The sequence below is a fragment of the Phoxinus phoxinus genome (assembly GCF_949152265.1).
Source record: "Phoxinus phoxinus genome assembly, chromosome: 7".
NCBI classification, from domain to species: Eukaryota; Metazoa; Chordata; class Actinopteri; order Cypriniformes; family Leuciscidae; genus Phoxinus; species Phoxinus phoxinus.
In genome coordinates, this window is record NC_136882.1 from 16,290,533 (window position 1) to 16,311,215 (window position 20,683).

The 20,683-nt window shown below is 40.7% G+C and overlaps 1 protein-coding gene across 2 annotated transcripts in view; it reads left to right on the top strand.

Annotated features, from left to right (window-relative positions):
* The window catches only part of nrp2b (neuropilin 2b), a 72,994-nt gene extending 57,204 nt beyond the window's left edge, over positions 1–15,790 (top strand). Inside the window, exons 11-17 of one of the 2 annotated variants that reach the window (XM_079619496.1) lie at positions 412–489; positions 1,595–1,738; positions 4,095–4,360; positions 4,502–4,598; positions 7,105–7,137; positions 12,925–12,987; positions 13,863–15,790. In XM_079619496.1, coding sequence (XP_079475622.1) covers positions 412–489; positions 1,595–1,738; positions 4,095–4,360; positions 4,502–4,598; positions 7,105–7,137; positions 12,925–12,987; positions 13,863–14,167 — 986 coding nt within the window. In that variant the 3' untranslated portion in view covers positions 14,168–15,790. Of the gene's footprint in view, positions 1–411; positions 490–1,594; positions 1,739–4,094; positions 4,361–4,501; positions 4,599–7,104; positions 7,138–9,077; positions 9,529–12,924; positions 12,988–13,862 lie in introns of those variants that run through there. The other variant, XM_079619497.1, reaches the window with a different exon arrangement.
* The last annotated feature ends 4,893 nt before the right edge of the window (positions 15,791–20,683 follow it).

A 20,683-nucleotide genomic window follows, 5' to 3' on the forward strand; every position in this document is an offset into this window, starting at 1 on the left:
ACACTTCACAGTAAATAGCTCTCAGATGCTTAGAATTTTTCTAGTTGTGGTTTTCTAATATTTATCTTATTGTAAACGCGCAATGTGTGCATGTGGTGCATGTGCACATTTTTAATTGTCTCGGCCTGGTTTATGTGTGTCTCGTGGCTGTGGCCACTTTTTGGGGGGACAGATGCTGGTGTGCATGCATGCCTGTGTGCGATCATGTGTGATTATTCTGTCATTTCTTATTTGAGGAGTGTTTGCCAGACACTGTGTGTGTGTGTGTGTGTGTCTGAGTTAGGGAGACTTGTGTATTCATCAGCACTTAGTACAATGATCTTCTTTAGAGGATATTATTGTGCCTCGCATGTTTTTATTCCTCAGTCGCAGGCTTATTTCTAAAATGTGCTGTTTTTTGCTTTATTTTAGAATCCACCACCATTCCTGACACGGTTACGCCTACCCTTCCCCCTCAGGACGAGACGAGTATCGCCCACAGGACACCAGGTAATCAAACAGAGCACCTTACTTACAGAAAATATTTCTATAGTGCACGATATCAGATCTCGTTGTAGAGTGAATATCAATATATCCAATCAATTTAATGTATATTACAAAATACTTGGCTGAGATGTAATGGGAATATCTAGTAGAGCATGTCTCATTAATGAATGTTTATATAAGCGATTTTACCATATCACACATGCACTTTTATTTACAGTGCTCTGCTGTGTAATTGCAGCTTTGCTTTTCCCAGAGCTCTAATAACAGATTGCCTCCCCTCCATTTCTACACACTTATGTGTTGATGAGTACAGGCTCGCAGCATGAACTCTAACATTATGCTAACTAGCATAGCAGCATGCCTGTGGATGGATGGCTGATGGAGGCCCGCTAAATGCTGAGGCAAAGCGCTCCATATAGATGAGGCTGTACTGGAGTCTGTCTGTGTCTGCATGTTAACAAAGCAGCAGCAGGGCCAGTCTGTGCACATACAGTGAGGCTGAAATCTGTGCTGTGAAACAAGAATGTGTCACGTACAGTGAGACAGCAATCTCTGACGTAGAATGAAACTGGAAACTGCAATGTGAAGTGAGACATGAATCTATCTAGTGAAGCAAGAATATTTGCACATTTAGTGAAATGGCAAACTTTTATATACAGTGAGACTGTTCACTTACAGTGAAAAGGGAATCTTTGAGGATCAGTGAAACGTCAATCGTTCATGTACAATGAGACTGTAAACTGTCATGTACAGTGAGACAGGATTCTGTGCACAAACAGTGAGACAGAAATCTATGCACATACAAGGAAACTGGAATCTTTAATGTACATTAGAAACTGGAAATAAATACAGTGAGAGGAATCTGTGTATGTAAAATGAGACAAATCTGTTCTCATATAATAAATAAAATATACATGTAGAAAATGCATGTACAGTAAGAATATGCAGGTATATATATGTATATATGTATTTCATGAGGAAACACATATAGTAGGACACATATAGTCAGAACAAATATAGTAGCCTATATGTGTGTGTTATGGTAGAGACTACAACAGGGTCTGAGGTCATGGAAAATGAGTATGGTTTGCTCTTTCTCTCTTCCCAGCTCCCACCACTCTGTCATCTCTGGGTGGTCTGTGTGACTTTGAGCAGAGTATGTGTGGATGGACCCACGACCCCATGTCTGATCTGAAGTGGTCTCTGTATAGTTCCTCTAGTCCGAGTCTGGACCTGACACTGGGATCTGACAGTAAGTGCATCTTAATAAAATATATTACATACTAATCTCTTCAAACATAAACAAAAACATTGGGAATTTTGGTATAGCATTGGGAATATCAGGAACTTTGAGAAGACAAATTTGCTTGATTTAATAAGAATGGTTAGGAAAATAAACAGGGACAGCAGAATATGGTCAGAAGGAAGTATTGTGATGTATGGTGACCTACTGTACTGTGACCGTACTGCACAAAATACATTTTTAGACCTTCTTTTGCCCTTGTCCTCTTTATGAATCCACACACTCACACACATGCGCTCACCTCTCATTTTCCATCCATCCGTCTCATTACTGGTGTGTAATTAATGTGATGGTTGAAATCTGGGAATAGTATCTGTCATTCTCTCACTCCATCCTCGTTCTTCCTCTGGGAGTTTGTTCATCTCTTCACATCCCTGAGCTTACCTGACCTTTATCAACCCTACGTGAAAAAAAGATGAGTGCTTCACTAATTCCACACACACACACATACACACACACACACACACACACACACACACACACACACACACACACACACACACACACACACACACACACACACACACACACACACACACACACACACTCTCCATGTCCTCACTGCTTTCCTGGAGCACTCTGCCTTGTGAGGTTGTTAAAACAATCTTGCACTGTTTTCCATATGTCAAGTTTTAAAAGAGATCCAGCAGTAAAGAGGAAAGAATCCTGTCCTGTTTTAACCATTCCCAAACCAAGTGCACCCCCAATCCCAAGACTTTCGCTTCTTTCACACACACTCGCTCTCTTTAACACCAGGGGTGTTACGTCACATTCCTTACCTTCTCCGAACAAACTGTGTAGATCCCCTAACACAAAACTTTTAGAAACTCAAACTCGATTTCACACAAAGTTGATTTCCAAAATGTATCTCAATGCAATTCATAACACAAGTACACATTGCATTCTTAGTATTGTTGCATGTAGTGCTTTAGTACTGTAGCTAGAGTCTTTCCGATCAATGGGTCAAGGTTTGGCTGGTAAGCTTTTAGGTGACGTAAGTACATCATCTGGGGCCAAAAAGCTACTTTCTCCATTGACTGCCAGTTGTATATGGAAGCCGGTTTCTTCTCAGTAAAAGGAAAGAATTAAAAAAATAAAAATAGATCTGAAGTCACATTAAGAAAAATAAAATCGCAATTACAAGATAAAAAAGTCCAAGGTGGAAACGGACTTCTATAGTTATGCCAGTGATGTTTTTGCATATGGAGTATGTTTCTGGCTTCCCAGCATCCCTGGACAAGAGCTGCTCAACTCATTCACTTTATAGCACAGCTCACTCCCATTAAACGCTTCAACATCACAGTAAGCCGTGTAGATCCCATGGCTCCTGGAACAGCACTCTGAGCATTCCAGAGTGTTCATACCCCAGTGGTTTAACCAGGAAACGGAAAAACAGAGGGCCAGAAAGGGTTAATGCAAACTCAGCCTAATTAACTCTAGGTGTAGAAGGTTCCACTTAAAAACAATAATCCCAGAAGTACCTTTCCCTGCCCTATGGTTACTTCAGGCACATCAACCTAAGCCAAATAGTGTCTATATGACGGTGAACTTTCCCTGTGAAAGGGTAATTAATTTCCCTATATGTATACCCAAGATCAAATAGAGGAAGTTCTTCTGCTTTAATTAAATGCATAACCTATTTAGGCATCTCATAAAGGAACACCAGCGACGGCCTGGGATGAGAAATGTGTCAAAGTAGGGTGAACGGAAATGAGTATGCCATTTCTCTATACATCAGTGTAGGTGGGAGCATTCGAATCATAGCTGAGGCAGCATGGGTAATGATGTTAATTCCTGGTGCCACGCTGTCCAGTCAGATCACTCACAGAGTGTTTCCCAACCTTCTCTCTGATTGTTGTTTTCCGCTCTTCTGTCCTCTCCCATTCATTTTTCTTCTGCTTTACTGAGATGTCCACAGTGGGATTTGACGGAGATTGCGTTGTAAGGACTCTTTCCTCTTGAAAAAATGCATTTGCTTTTATGTCTGGACTGATTTTCCCTTCCCTCCGGTTCAATTATTTATTACTTAGCAACATTAAAAACATACCAGATTGTTCAGTGCAATGTAACGGCGAGAAAGAAACAGAAAAAGGGGGAAATATAATTGGGCTTACAGTGATATCACTAAGTAGGACATGTTCCTGGATCTACTATACATCCTGGTTGGTGTAGGGTTAAAGATTTGGGTTAGGGGTAATGATTAGGGTTGGGAAGTTGCTGGAACATGTTTCTTTAAAAAAAAAAATGTTGTTCTTGGACCAACAAAAGATGTTTAACATCAGCACTTGTTTCTGTCTCTGTACAGATTTTGGGAATTTCTTGTACGTGGAGGTGAGTCCTAAGTCAGAGCCGCAGCGCGCACGGTTAATGAGTCCATCGGTGGGACCCGAGCGCCGTCCCGTCTGTCTGCTCTTCTACTACCAGCTTCAGGGTGAAGGTCAGGACAGTCTGCGTGTGCTGCTCCGGGAAGATGACCAGGAGGAGACGCTGCTCTGGGCCCTGAAAGGAGACCAGGGGCCCATGTGGAGGGAAGGCCGCACCATCCTGCCTCAGTCCCCTAAAGAATATCAGGTGCACAGATACTCATCCAATAAGAAATCTGTGATGTATTTAATGATAAACATTGACTTGAGAGTAATACAGGATGTGAACTGACACCAGTAACGAAACGTACAGTCTTTAATTCTCTTTCTTTTCTGTTTAATTTGCAAGGTTGTCATCGAGGGCTTCTTTGAGCGAGGCAGTCAAGGGCACATCTGGGTTGACAACATCCATATGAGCTCCAGCATCGAGCTTGAGCAGTGTACACGTAAGTATCAACATCTGGGACTTTCTTTGTCTTGCTTTATTTCTCTCTTTCAGCCATCACCCACCAAATTTGTCACCCGGGACCTAAATGAACACATGCCAAGCACCAGGTGCAAGTAATATATGCTTTGACAAGTAAACAAAAGGGGATTCTCTTTAAATTAAGCCTGAAAAAATGCTGCATAAATTTTTTTTTTGCATTTCTCATAGGGATTTGCATTTATTTTTGTATATGGATCATTTTAAATACTTTTTTTTACTTCAAAATTGTTTCTGGGCTGGTAGGAAATATTTCTACATTTGAAGAAAATGTTTATGCATTTTCTAAATTTGCATTGGCAGATTTGACAAAACATTTTAGACCCTGCCTGACACCAAACGATTCATTCTGACCGCATAACTGTGGCTTTCCATGCCCACCCTACTCTTCCCATTCAAGCCCAAGAAAAAAATAATCACATAGAAAGTGTTTTTCAAGTGCTCGGCTCACACAAAAAGCTGAAAACTAGGCCACACTCGCCCTGTGGGCTCTGATCTCAATCTATGTTTCATTAGTTTCTTTTCCTTCTCCTCTCTTATTTGTAAACAGAGCTTTTCCAGAGCCATGCCAGGGAATAACCAGTCAGGCCTGCTCTCTACGGTGTAGCTTTTCACAAACACAGAACAGACATTAATGCCGAACAAAGCACTTCGTTACACGGCCAGTCACTCACAATGCCGTGAAGGTTATTTACTGAGCAAAAACATTGCTTTTCCTCTGAGGACATATTATTTTTTAAACAATGATCAGCAAAAATAGGATTAGTTATGAATCAAGATATTGATGTGAGCCGTCATTCAGTCGCTCACGTGCACAGCCCCCCGGCTTTGGGACTTCTCTTATTAATTAAAGTTGTTCGGTGTGCATGCGCCAGCCCCTGCGTCGCTGCCAAATCTGTCCCCTGCCTCTCTGCAGAGTTCCCTTTTAAAGCGACTGCATTCCAAACATTCTGAACCGGCATTCTGTTTCTCTGGCAGTCTGAGTGTGTGTGCGGCACAGTTTGCCAAATGACACAGCCCAATCCTATTCTCCTCCCTTCTTCACTCTTTCTGTCTTATTTCTTCTCCTTAACCTGTGTTTGTGATTTCAGACCACTCTCCAAAAAATGTCTTTATTTTGAGCTAAAGTGTTTCTGGGGAGTTCTGTTAATAATTTTACATTTGTAGTTAAAGGTAGGGTTGGTAATCCTGTTCAGAAACATTTTTTTTTATACTGGGTGAAATGGTCCTTCCATTCTGATAGTAGTCAATACATTATGTGTTCAGAAAAAGGAATGAAAAATATCTGACCTCTGTAGCAGCTGTAGGACATTCAAAACTCTGACCAATCACTGCCATTCAGTGCGAATGTAAAGAACCAATCAGATGCCTTCATGTCTCGTGCCCGAGCACCACTGCGTGCACAGCAGTGATGCGCGGGTCAATGTATAAACAACCCGCACCCGACCGACGTTTTGTTTTCAACTAACCGCCCGCTTAGACGGAGGAACTAGGGGTGTGCATTTTTCAGAATGCTGTATGATATAGCCTAGTGTTTTGTAATAAAGGCTTGATTTATTCATTTATTTCGTTTCATTTTCTTAACAGTTAAGATGCTGCATGTGTTTATCCAGCCTAATCGACTTGTGCGTCTCTCCCCGGACTTTCCCAACAAAAATCCCGCCCCCTCTCAGCAAATAGGCTACATAAAACTGACATTACTGAGCTATATGCGTTTAAAAGTAGCCTATTAAAATGGCACAATGGCATTGCTCAGTTCAACGCGTTGGGAAATCGGGCATTTTGTCCCGCGTCAGCTTTTATTCAAAAGTTAATAAGGATTTCCCACTTTCATCTCTGACTGAGCTCGTGCGTCATCCTCGCGCATTCAGCCAATAAAGTGTAGACCTATGTATTTCATAGAACATTGTGTCTAGTACTATATAAATTACAAAGGTAAACGACCCGACCGACCGCGACCCGAATATCATTAAAAATATTTTTGGATGACTCGTAACCGCGGGCGCATGCAGGCACCCGCTCATTTTGGATCAACCCGCGCATCACTGGTAGGTACATACAGCTGACTCCAAATGTGGATGCGCGTTCATGTTTGTGGGGGGGCGTAGCTTTGGACGGAGCACTGACAGGAGGGGGCGGAGCTTAGAAGAGGTGCCACTTTCAAATCTGGCTAGCTCTCCAACATTACCTACTCTAGCTTTAAAGGGGCTGTAGGAATTTTAATGTTCCTACCTGACAGATATCACTCAAACAGGTGTCCTGAGATATTAGGATATATTTAGCCAATCAGAAGGGTGGAATTCACAGTACATAAGAATTTATTCTGTCAAAGAATACAAAATCTATAGAATTTTACTCGTATAATATTAACCACGCTCAGTCACGTGTGTCAGAATTCCACTGCACTTGTGAATATATTTTATTTGTGCCATTTCCTTTTCTAATCCATATTTTTTTTCTTGTTTCAGAACCCTTCGCTGCATTCCCCCCTGAAATGACTGGTGAGTTTCTGGCATATTGTCATTTCCTGTGCCAATGTTTGTGCTTCCTGCTTGTTGCCTAGCAGCTTGCATCACCTAAAGGGCTTTTGATAATCATTGTATTTTTGGTTAAGCTTCACACCAGCAGCGCACAGGGATTCTGTACAGTCTGTTTCCAATCCCACAACAAAGTTTAAATGAGTCAGATTCAACACCGATTTTATGTGTTTAGTTGTTCGTTCAGTGACGTTGGTGTCTTGATGCCAAACCATTGCCGTCATCATGGTTGTTGTCCTCACCATCATTATTGTCATACGGACATTTGGAGCATGGGCTGAATCCCAGCATGCATCTGTAGCCTCACATCATGTGCTGTGTTACTGTATATGGTGTCGTTATCATGCTAAACATCATCAAACGTGGCTTATAGATTCAGTTGGTCTATTACTCCTCGAATGTATGACATTTCAATAAGAACATTTCTCACCAAATTCTTCCTAAACCAAATTATATAAGCCATGCTATGTGCATAAATATCTATGTAATGTACCTTAAAAATGGTCTTATTAGTATAATAATAATAATATATAATAGTATATAATAATAAAAGCAGTAGTATATAATAATAATTATTATTGATGTTATTGTTATTATTAATTTATTATTATTAGGAAATAATAATAATATTAAAAGTATTTACCAATATGTAGTAGTAGTAGTAGTAGTAGTAAATAATAGTAAATCCTAATGATTAATTTTTTGTTTTGTATTGCACCTTAAATACAAAAAAATAATCATAATTTTCATAACAGAGACAAAGTTGATAGAAATGATCACTAAACTCTTTTAGAACTATTTCAGTCTCCGGAGCAATGAAAGAGCAATATCTGAGCAGTAGCATTTTCCTCTGGGGTGACATTCACGAATTTACTACTAGTTCATTGAGAACAGCAAAGCACTCTAATGTTGATGGTACACCTTATCCTTGTGTAAGCATTGTTCTGGTGGTGTGTGTTGTGCTGCTATGGATGTCATATGTTTATTCCCCAACAGCTGCATGATTGCGGTCAATCAGATTCAGCTGCAGTGGAATAATATTCATATACTCCATTTTAAATGATTGTGGAGCACACAAGCCCACTAATATCCTATTCCTTTAGTAACTAACTCCCTTTTTCTTAATTGAAGTGGAAATGATTCCCAGTGTAAGTAGATTCGTTTTCCCATAGCAGGCAAAATTCCTAGATTACATGCGTGTTTATGCATAGACGAGAGTAAGAAGACATGGAGGGAATAGAGAGAGAGATTGGTGGAGGTTTGTGTGTGTGTGTGTGTGTGTGTGTGTGTGTGTGTGTGTGTGTGTGTGTATACACATGTGGTGGGTGAGCAGTTTTCATGCACTGCTGGGTTGGGTTCATGGAAGACTTTGGCTTGAGGCAGACGAAGCTGGCACAGATCCATGCATGCAAGAAAACAAAACTTTCCCCCTAGAATGAAGAACTACAGAGTACGCGCACACATACACACAATCGGCAAAATGCAGGATTACAAAAGAACGGCTGAGAGAAGGTGCTGAGATCAGCCGGTGTTTTATGACACAATATGTTTTTATGACCTTCACATTTGGTTGCATAAGAAATTAGCACAGATTCCACAATGCATCAGCACATTTCAAGTGAACTATCTGAGATGTATCATCTGTTCACACCCCGTGAAACACATGTCTGCATTCTTAATGTGATTTAGAAGGACAAAACTCTATCTGAACAGTTATCGAGTTTCTGCGAAGGGGCCGCTGACAGGCGTTGACGTGCATGTGCATTTGCGTGTCTGTGTTTGTTTTGTTTGTATGCAGCACCAAATCAGAGCAAAACCATTCACATACAATCCAAGATGGCTTGAAGCTATGCAGTCTGCATGCCTCTCTACCCCAAGCCAATTCTTCTGTGTCTCTCCACCAGGGGGAGCCTCACCTGGCTGGAGCGACCCCACTGTGGACACGACAGTGTCCCTGCAGCCCATGCCCACCTACTGGTATTATGTAATAGCCGGAGGTGGCGCCATTTTCCTCCTGGGCTGCGTCACGTTGGTCATGGTGCTGTGTTGCCATCGCTACCACCTGGCGGCCAAGAAGAGCCAGCACTCTGTGTCCTACCAGAGCACGTACACGGGACAGTACGCAGGCGGTGGCCCCGGGGGTCTCGCCAGACCTGGGGTGGAGCCGATGCTAACGATTAGGTTAGAGAAGCAAGAGCCCTGCTCACAGTGCTGAGACGACACCGACGAATCTCTTCATCCCACTATTTCACAGGGACACCTGCATGGTGCCACTTAAAGTCGAGGATGATACGAAGAAGATGTGGACAGATATAAGCACCAGAGTTGACGACTCTTTTGTGGAGCTCCAGTGCTGGAAAGGAGGAGATCTGCTGTGCCGAAGGGACATCCAGCCAAAATCCTGACTGGCAGACACCCCCTTTCCCCCTTCACTCTTTAGCTGTGTGTGTGGACGGGAACCTTACTATGAAAGCTCTAATCTCCTGTTCATGACCAATCCTATTGTACAGTCAAAAGAACTCTGCAGCATTGCCAAAATCAGAGGAGAGCCTGCGAACAGCGACGGGAGTGAGGCATCGGAACAAAAAGGAAAACCGGCAAACATTTCCTTGCATGTGTGCCGCATCTCATGTGCACATAGGAACACTTGAGGCTCGAGGAGTTTGACAAGAAGCTTCAAAGAGACAAAAGCATGAATGTCAAACACTCTGGGACAAATGTTCTTGCTGGAGAATCAGGATGTGTGTGGAAGGCTTTGGTACCACGTAATGTACTGAATTTTAAAACTCCTGGTACCTTCTTTGACTATTGAATGAAGCTTCTTAAAAGCATTTTGAAGAATGTTTGTTCTTTTTCAGAGAGTTCATTTTGAGTATCTGTCAATATGTGTCTATATATAAACTCTTCTTTTCTGAAAGTCACTGGGGCTTTGGCACTTACAGTACGTCTGAAGAGATACAGTATGTTTTCCGCCTATATGCAAAGGTCACATGACCCCGCCTTAGCCAGCCTACTCCTCTGATTGGCCGACTGACTGATACAACATTGGCCTTAAGACGCTTCAGTGGCATTGGGCTAGTTCAAGCCGATCACTGTTCTCATTTATAATTTAATCCTTTCGTATTCATGCTCAGCCGAGATCAACCTAAGTGTATATGCAGCTAACTGATGCACTGACTTTATTTTTGTAGCTAACGCTAAAGCAGTGTGTGTATTTGTGTGCTGTTCCCCCAGAGATTTTGATTACACGTAGTCTTGTAAAAGAACAGAAGCGGAGAGCTTTGTAAATCTGCCAAATGTTAGACAGTGCAGGAGTGCTTCGCTAGCTGATTTTGCTTCAGGGAGCGAGTTGGCACGTTAGCATGTTAGCTGAAGCCCATCTCCAAGTCCACCTTTTATAGTGTCACTCAATACACCTGCTGATGTCTTACTGAATCACTAAACAACCTCTTATCTGTATTTTTGGATGGCTTTTGCCATTTTATCAGTTGGGTTAGACAGCAGACAGGGGGAAAAAACAATTAGCATTTTGTTTTATTAGCATTATTTGCATATGACAATCTTGCTACAGATTTTTTTCTTTAATGTATCAAACCATGCTATATATGCAGGAGATTGTTTTAAAATGCACTTCAAATGTGTGCTACGAGTTTTCGCTTCATCTCTTTTGTGTGCTACTTGAAACGTAGCGGTATACCTCTGAAGAAAAAAAAACATGCTATGGTCTGAGATGTTCTGTCCAAGTACATAGTGTTCAGTGTTTTCTTCTGCACCAAACAAACACATAAAAATAGGCGCCATCAGAGCTCAGGATGGAAATTCCCCCAACAAAACATTTTCCTCTTTACACATAAAGAGTCTGAGGCTTCATCTATTACTGAAAGCATCTGTCAGGCAGCCACGTCAGATTTTGGCTTCATCTAAAGCAACTGGGATGAAAGGAGAAAGTAAATCCTGATATCTTGTTATGTCCTCCATCTGGCAATAGGTGAAAATAATCCCCCATCACGGACAGGCTGGCCCTTTTCTCGCCCGTTTATCTACTCTTCACGAAAGAATGTGTGGGGAGATGGAAGGCGAGATCAAAGAAAAGCCTGCTTTAAATATAGACCTTCTCTGCAGAATCCAGGGTCTGAAGGGGTTTGTTTGAAACACAAAAGCACATGAAAGATCCTTGCAGACAGCCAGAGAGACCACCTGACCCGGCAGGCACATTGTTGGAGCATTGTCTCCTCTTTTCCCACCTAATCCTCTATACAGTAGAGTGTGTTCTGGGGAGATGGGACACACAGTAGCTTGCGAGACGTCAGTTCAGTTCAGTTTTGAGTCATGTGGTCTCCGTTGCGCCGCCATATTGTGAAACCTCTCACTTATTTAAGGCAGAATTTGCGGTATGCAACACGTTTCTCTGAGTTTCTGTGGCCCACCCGCCCCAATTGAATGTGTAACAATACTAGCGGCAAAATTGTCTTGTCTCGTCTTGAGCAATTATACCGTTTGATTCCTTACATTTGACACGTGTTCTGGTTTGTTTTGAGCAAGATGCATTTTTCTGTCATGGATGTTTCATATGCCTGTATGATTAATGTTTGAATTTATATCAAACTTTTAACCCAGACTAAACAATCGTGATTCTGTATGTTGTTTTGTAGTCTGAATGTATTAATTAATTTAAATTCATTTTCACTTTTTCTCTTTACTATTTATTTTGAGTTGCTTAAAAATTACCTGTCAGCTGATCATAATATTATGTTTTTAAATCTACTGTGGATTTTTTTGAGGGTTTCTTTGAACCATTTCATATTTCTAATTAGGTAATGGACCATATTACATTTTAAGCCTGTCGTAAGCATTCTTGCTTGGAGTTTTTTTTTTTTTTTTTTTTTTTTTTTTGCCGTCTCTCAAAAGATATTAATGAGCAAAAGCACTCAGAGGGGGCCCATATGATGCCAAGAGTCTGTCTCTGATAGTACCTGCACAAAACAGCATATGCTCTCACCCCTCCTCAGAGACGGAGACAGGAAAAGGCGGTCGACGTCTAAAGTGTCCGTCTGGAGAAAATTAATTTTACTGTAAAAAAAAAGAAAGAAATCCAGGTTGTATACTCTATATGTCTGCTTAAAAACAGGTCAACTATTCCACCTACAAATCTTGAACTTGATTAAATCAGTTCGGTCTATTGAAGTATTTACTCATGTTTGCTGAACATGATTTTTTTTGTTCATTATGTCGACATTATGCTTAATTTGCATCAAGTTCTGATGGGTTTGTGGTTGTGTGCACTTTTTTTGTCCTTTGTGAATGTGGGGCTTTAACCCTGCCATCTATATAAGCTTTTTCTTTTCTCTCTACAACGCAGCATTTTCAGCCTGTTTAAATACATACAGTATGAGGTATATTTTAGCCTGTTGAATTTCGTGGTCTTGGAAATGTTGTATGGAATGTTACAATAAAGTGATATTTTTCTACAAACTGCAGCTAAAGTGGTTTGTGCTCTTTTTTTATGGGTATTTGATGATGTATAACAGACGCTGCAGCTGTTTGCACCCAAGTCTGTGTGCTCATCAGTGTACAGTTTTTGCTATTTATGTTGGCATTTTGTGCTCATACATTGCACTACTGTTACTGGCTCATGGAACAACAATGCACACGTTGTTTTCTTGGAATTTACCAAAAGAGCTTGTTTTCATGTAGCCTCTTTTCAATTTGACATTGGGTGTTTAATTTTGGTTGTGTTTGTCTTCCAAACAGAGCGAAGACCTGAAGACCTTGGAAATAATCGTCTATTCAATGGCAGAGAGCGCACTGGTCAAGGTAAATCTATTCATCAACCTTCAAGCATAGACTGGTGTATTTTAATAATAAACACAAATGGTGTCTTGGACCAGAAACATAAAGTATGTACACAAATGCGGATGTGAATGCCTAGCCAATCCAATGAAGAAGAAAAAAAAAAGATCACAGATACGAATAAAAAATATTAAGCAGCACAGCTGTTTAAGAAAATAAAAATCCTGTAAGAAATCATGATCATTCTCATCATGATTTATCAACATTTTATTTTTATTTTGTCAAATCAACTCAGATCATTAATGTGGTTCAGATAACATAATATTTTGAGTGTCTGTTGATTAAACCAATCTCCTTCATTGTACTAACTCAAAAATGTTATTTAAATGAACTAAAAAAAATTAAGGTAACCAGGTCACTTAATTTTTAAAGTTAAACCAACAACATATTTTTCACAATGTATGACACTGAAGAGTAATGATGCTGAAAATTCAGCTTTGCATCACAGGATTAAATTACATTTGAAAATATATATATTTAAATAGAAAACAGTTATTTTAAATTGTAATAATATTTCACAATATTATTTTTTTATTTTTTATTAAATACAACCTTGGTGAGCAAAAGAGATAAACATCAAAAGTACCAACCCCACATTTTTGAATAGTAGAAAACAAGTCTTATACAACATAATTTCGCTACTCTAGTGAATGTAACAAATTTTAAGTATGTTTAGATATTTTTACTGGAAAACAAGGCAAAAGTACTGAGTAAATAATGTTTTGCAGTGAATGGCATGTGAAGTCAGCCCTTACTGTTTATTTTTATCCAAAAACTATTTAGGTCACATTGATACTTACAAATTTATTAACTGATAAACATTCTATTCCTGTTTCCAGGGTTCCATTTCCCTGCCTGGACCACGGCCAACCCCTCTCGAGAACCTCCGGTGACACGCTACTCCGAGAAAGACAACGCCTGGCTGTACACCCTTGACCCCATCCTGGTCACCATCATCGTCATGAGTTCCCTGGGCGTTCTGCTGGGTGCGGTGTGCGCCGGTCTCCTGCTCTACTGCACCTGCTCCTACAACGGCCTGTCATCCCGCAGCACCACCACACTGGAGAACTACAACTTCGAGCTGTACGATGGCATCAAGCACAAGGTGAAGATCAACCAGCAGCGCTGCTGTTCTGAGGCCTGAAGGGAGCCGATCGGGAGAGACGCTCCGTCCGCTCGTGAACTGGTGCCGGCCTGATCCAAAACTGTGAATGGACCTCACGCCGCTAATATAGGGCTGATCTCTGACCGGGATTGTGGAAGGATCACTGGGAGCGTAGAGGCTTCCTGTGGACAGCTCAGCGGGAGTGAAACATGATCAACACATATCAACCTAATGACTTTACCCCTTCAAAAATGAAAAAGAACTTTAAAGAAATGTATATTGCTATAGATTTGTAAAGAAAAATACAATCTAATAATGCTTAATGGAAGCTAGAAGAGAGAGAGAGGCACTAGGACTAGAAGACAGATCGCTTGTGAAATCTTGGCCTCTATTGTGTGAACGCCGTGGCCTAGAAAATTGTGGACATTTGCTTTAGTTTAGACTGGTGTCTTTTTGCTGACTTGCTTAAGTTCCCATCCCGTCTTTTGACACTTTCTACAACCGTTTTGAAGTGTCAACGCCTCTTATGAATGTGTATTACATAAGTTCAGTCTGTCTGTAGCATAATGTTTTTGTTGTGGCCATTAGAGAACGAGGAAAGAAAATGCTGTATTACATTCAGAAAAAAATCCTTTTAGATTGAAGTATTAGGATTGTCTTTTGAGTCTCTTTTTTTTCTCCTTTCTTCTTTTCTTGTTTGTTTTGCTTTTTACTGTTTGATTTTTAAGCATAGCGTTAAAGACTCTAGTGCTGACAATTTCAAACTAATTTATCGCAACCTATGGATTGCTAAGGATTCAGAGCCACTGAGCTAAAGAGTGTTAAGAGAGTGAGAGCATCTTCTGTTCTCTCCTACTCTCTGTACCCTATTCTTGAAGGAACAAAGACTCAAGCTGGCAAAGCGACTTTGGAGAAGGAGCTGGAAAATCCCCAAGCCACTTTTATGTACAAACAATCGAGCCTTAAGCAAACTGTTTTGGAGGAGAGCCATTTTGAAACACCAGTCCTTGGGTTTAAAGCCACTGGGGCCTTGGAGGAGTCAGGCCTTGCGCTTGCTTTTTCATTTCACCTGTCTGTTTACTCCATGGTTTATTTTGGGCTGCTGAAAATGAAGGCTAACAAGACCAGGTTTGGTGTAAGCCTGGGAGAAGGGTGAGAATTTCACAGAACGTTTCACCTCGAGGTGAAGAGAGCGGTAGAACGAGTATGCACATGGGAGAAATGTGTGTGCATTTCTTTTATTGTACCTCGACTGGCCTCTCGCTCCCCAGAGCCACGCTGGGAGTTCTGTTGACTTGTGGTTCAGGGGGGGAGAGGGGCCTTGTCTTATTAGGGAGTGCGGAAATCAGCCGGAGACATGGATTGTTCAGTTGTTGGGGGAGAGAGCGATGAAGAGGGAGAGATTGTGTGTATTCAGCTCGGTTTTCATTGGACTCTGTTGACTCTTTTCCAAGTGCCTTGGAGCTCTGGCCTGTTTTGGCTTTGCTGCAGAGCTGTGATAGTATTACCTCGTCTGTCTGGGACAGGAGGCCAACACCAAAAGACATGGAGATCCCGGCACTGGTCAGAACATTCAAAAATTGTTGTTTGTAGACTTTGTACAGAAAAAAAGTTCTTTTTTTATTGTTATTATTATTATTTAATAAAGTATGATTAACGATACTTGTGACTGGTGTGAACTTTATTGTTTATGGAGGTATATCTGTCTGTCTATCATCAATCCATTTATCTGTCTGTCTATCTATCTGTCTATCTACTGTATATATCTGTCTGTCTGTCTGTTTATTTATCTATCTATCTGTATATCTGTCTGTATATCTGTCTGTCTGTCTGTCTGACTGTCTGTCTGTCTGTCTGTCTGTCTGTCTATCTGTATGTCTGTCTGTCTGTCTGTCTATCATCAATCCATTTATCTGTCTGTCTATTTGTCTGTCCCTATCTCTATCTGTTTGTCTCTATCTCTCAATCTATCAGTCGATATGTCTCTGTCTATTTGTCTATCATCAATAAGTTTATCTGTGATGTCTGTCTGTCTGTCTATCTAGATGTATAAATCTCTAGCTGTCTATCTTTCTATTAGCCTGTCTGTTTATATATCTGTCTGTCTGTGTCTATCTGCCTGTCTGTCTAGCATCTGTCTATCTTCCCATTGCTTCATCAATCTGTGCATCTATTATCTTTATCATATCATATATTTATCTACATACACTTTTCAGTTTACTCCAGCTCTAATGAGTTTCACTGCACATCGATCCTGCAGGAAAGATTCAAAACACTGGTGGGGTAAATTTCACATCAAGTCCATTTCAGTCCCATTTAAGTTCAGCTCATCTCAGACAATCCATTGAAATCTGTTTGCAGTCTTAATTCAGCGCCTGACCTCGCTGTGCTGAGGGGAGACAGAGGAGAGATGAGCGCCACGTCTCGAAAACAATGTCAGTTTATAGACAGCCCTTCTGACTAGACCACACACAATCCAATCGAACGCATAACCTCCATACATGGACAGAGATTCAAAAATAACAGCCTTCAATTACTAATTAAATGTAACGCTGTGATCTTGTCTTTCACTTCAAACATAAACATAGCAAATAATGAACACAGAAGTAGAGAAACAGCATCACGTCACATGAATGAGATATTCAGTTATGCATACATTCAAAACTCATTTTAGTGCAGCTTGCTGTTCATCACAGAACAGCAGTGGTCTCCATCTCTGTCTAAACCCAGATCCCTGCAGATACAAGGGCACATTTGTTTGTTTCCTGTTTGATGTTGACTTGACTAATGATCCATGTGCATAATTATTTTGTTCTGGATCCTGACAGCCCCCAACCAAATAATATCATGAAGCGTCAGTTATGTGGCTCATTCAGGAATGTGCTGTCATGTGGATGCCTGCCGTCCTTCCTCATTAACAACGACGCCACGTTTGAGAAATGCAAGTCACCATCACGGAAGATCGAGGGGCACGGAATGGAGCAGGGGAATTTGTCAGTGTGATCAGGGCTGATGTCTTTGCTGACTAAGTCTTGCAGATTCTCTGAAAATACGTGATGTTTAGGTTTGTTTGGTTGAGAAGGCCTTGAATTGGACTCCAAACATTAGTGCTACTGGTTGGGATTGTTTCTATCTGCTATTTCTTGTGACGGCCTTTCTAGAAACCCAAGATGTCTTGGGCCAATACTCTCATTACAGCTCACACTGGGCTCTGTTTAAACAACCCCACTAAGATCAATGAAATACATTAACAATTGAATGGTTCAATAAAATAGCAGAGGATAGAATAAATTATATATAAATGATCTAATATACTTTGTAGCTCTGGGCATTGAAGGCGATTTTTCATTACAAAGGGGATGTGTTGGGAAGTGTATCTTTCTTTCTGATCTGTGTTGTATATATGTCTGACTCTGGGATTTTCCAAATTATTTTGCTTATATTCTGATGATTTTGCCATAACCGCAACTCCTGTTAATTTGTTCTTGTTCCTGGCCCAGCATGTAATGTTAAAGGGGACCTATTATGCTAAATTCACTGTTACATGGTGTGTAAACAACCAGCCTATAATGGTAAAAAAAATCAACCCACTCCTTTTTTTATAATCCCCATAAATCAGAAGCAGTGTCTGAAAATATATATAGATGGGTCGATACCAACTGCTCAAACTTCATATCCAGAACAAGCATCTAAAATCTGTGAATGTTTCCAAATGCCGTTTCTGAATGTGCTTGTTAGCATGCTGTACGGCTAATGTGGCTAAAGATGATTATGTCGATTATAACCGTAATTAAACAAAATACCTATCTCCATGCAGCATATATTCTCTGGCTCTTAGGCATCCTACTACTGTTCTCACATGAGCACAACAATTTATAGGTGATCATGACAGTGCATGCTAATCGATAACTTAAATAAAGTTAACTCCACAACAACTACATTTATTCATCAACTAACCATTCAGAAACGTCCTGTTGCATTCTAAAAAGTTGTAACTTCTTCCTAAATCTCTCAATCTGTGTCTGACTCAAGGTCTGGGGACACTAGAGACTTGTGTTGCATCTTGTAAAAATGGGGCATAATATATAGGGACCCTTCAAAGATCAATATACTCTCAGCAAGACTTAAACAGCTTTGCTGTCATAAGAGATGTTTATCTTTTACATAATAGGTCCAATCATTGCACTGCCTTGCCTTATTAATCATATTCAAACATCTTCCCAGTGGCAGATGGCTGGAGACGGCCTGAGCTGTCAGTGACAAGAGACCTGCAAAGGGGACAGATGCTCTGTGTGTACAGTATGTGAAAATGACGTGGTCCATCACCAAAACGGTATAATTGTTATTAATTCAACTCAGTAGACCCTTGAGTTTCTCCAATGTTTGGGCCCAGAGTCTAATGGTGTCCTCTCTTGCGCCATGAATGCGCGCAATGGACAATTCGAGATACACCACATCTATAAATGTGAGAACCCAATACTGCTTATTAAGAGAATGTGGAGGTTTCCATCTCGTTGCTACTATTTTCTTAGCAGCTGACAAACCAGCTAAAAACACTTGTTTCTGAGTTTTGTTAAGTTGGATATCAGAAAGATTATCTAAAATAAAAACAGATGGGGACAAAGGGGCCGACACATTCAATAAAGTGGACAAATTTTCTTTAACCATATTCCAAAAGTAAGTAACCCCAGGGCGTTCCCAAATCGTGTGAAAAAAAGTACCAATTCCCCCTGTATGGCACAGTGTGGCATCAGGTTTAAGCTTTATACTATAGAGTTTATGTGGAGTCCTATGAATAAAATTTAAATGGATTTGTTGATGATCCGGATTCCTTGAAGCATGCATTACCATAACCCAAACACTGTCCCAATTAAAACTGGGAAAGGTCCGGAATATCTGACCGCCATGAAGAGTCTATTGTCAGAGGAGTGCCTTTTTTCCAGAAAAAAATTATATAATTTAGAAACCAATCCTCTTGTTCCCCGAGTCTCACGTAATACTTTGAGTAAAGGGTGGTCTTTAAGAGGAGCCGTCCAAGGGACCCCATAGGCCTTCATGGCTGCCCTCAATTGTAAGTTTAAAAAAAAGTTGAGCTCTGAAGGTTAAATTGAATGGAAAGTTCTTCAAAGGAATGAAGGCCCTTATCACTCATTAAATCACCCAATGAGTGAATTCCTTTGTCGAACCACTGTCGACACACTGGCAAATCTTTATTGGGCGCTTACCAATTAGCAAACCATCATTATTAAAGATAGGAGAGAAGGGATTCCAATTAGAACGGATATTACAAGCTTTTTCTGCTGCTCTCACCGACAGAGCGTGTGACACTAAAGGACCGAAACGGAGCGTACACTTTTTTAGAGGGATATTGACAAATGAAACTTCATCTAACTTCAGAGGAAGAACTAGATTTCCCTCCAGGGAACGCCACGAAACATCCATTTTGTCATTATACCTGCTAAGCAGGGGACGTCGTGTAAAAGCCCAGTGATGTAACTTCAAATTCGGAAGTGAAAGTCCACCAGCGAATCTATCTCGTTGCATCGTGGAAAGTTTAAGACGTGGACGTTTGCCATTCCATACAAATTTGGTAATTATGCTCTGTAGCCTATCCCAAAAACGAGAAGGGGGAGGGAACCCTTTCATATGTTGGCAAAGTGTCGGTCAAACTTGGAAAATTATAATTTTCTACATCTTGTAGGTAAACTTCTCTGACTAAAAAACAACAGTTTTGAGCCTGACTGTGACAACACAGTGACACAGTGAGAAACATTTTCTCTATTTAAATTGTCTTACTGAGAATCAAAAAACTGTTCTCTTCATTTTTTTGTGGTTTTAAAAGGAAATAAGTCTGACTCTCATTGTCTGTCTCCACACTGAATTCATTTGGAATGGAAAATGTGATGGCAAAGAACATGGACCGTATCATATTTTTGTGAAGCAATTCCACACCTGCTTTCAGATCTTCTATTTTATCATGTTCCAAGACCAAAAAGTTCCAGAATCTTCTTCAGGGAGGGTGTCTTTGAGTTCATTTTGTGAGCATGTGCTTGTTTATTACCAGCTGAGAGCGGCTGTTATTATTCTACCCTGAAGAACTGTTTAGCTTCAGCTCATGTAAATATCAACCTAACAACAGATTTACCGTCATGTTAAACAAAACGAAGCAACAACCTGTCATTTTTTTAACCTCCCACTGCACCCACCTCCCCTTTTAGGGAGATTGTCAATGCGAAGTGCCCACCAATCGCTCCCTTCAAATGGGCATGTGGAGAAGGACCTATGCTATTTTCCATTAAGGTTGTTTAAACACCATAAGTGGCATGTTTGGGTTGATGAAAGCTGGTGTTAGCCTTGTCTCGATGTGCTGTCTGCCGCCGTTGAGGTATTTGGCAACAGCGTGCAAACTGCTGCTGAGATCAGACGGGCCTTTGTATGTCTCACGTTTCCCTTCGTGCCGCAATTATGTTTCAGATAGCCAAGGTGAAATCAACACCACCCGTCATATTTTTTCTGTAGTTTCACATCTCTGGGTTATTATTCCCCTATATGCAA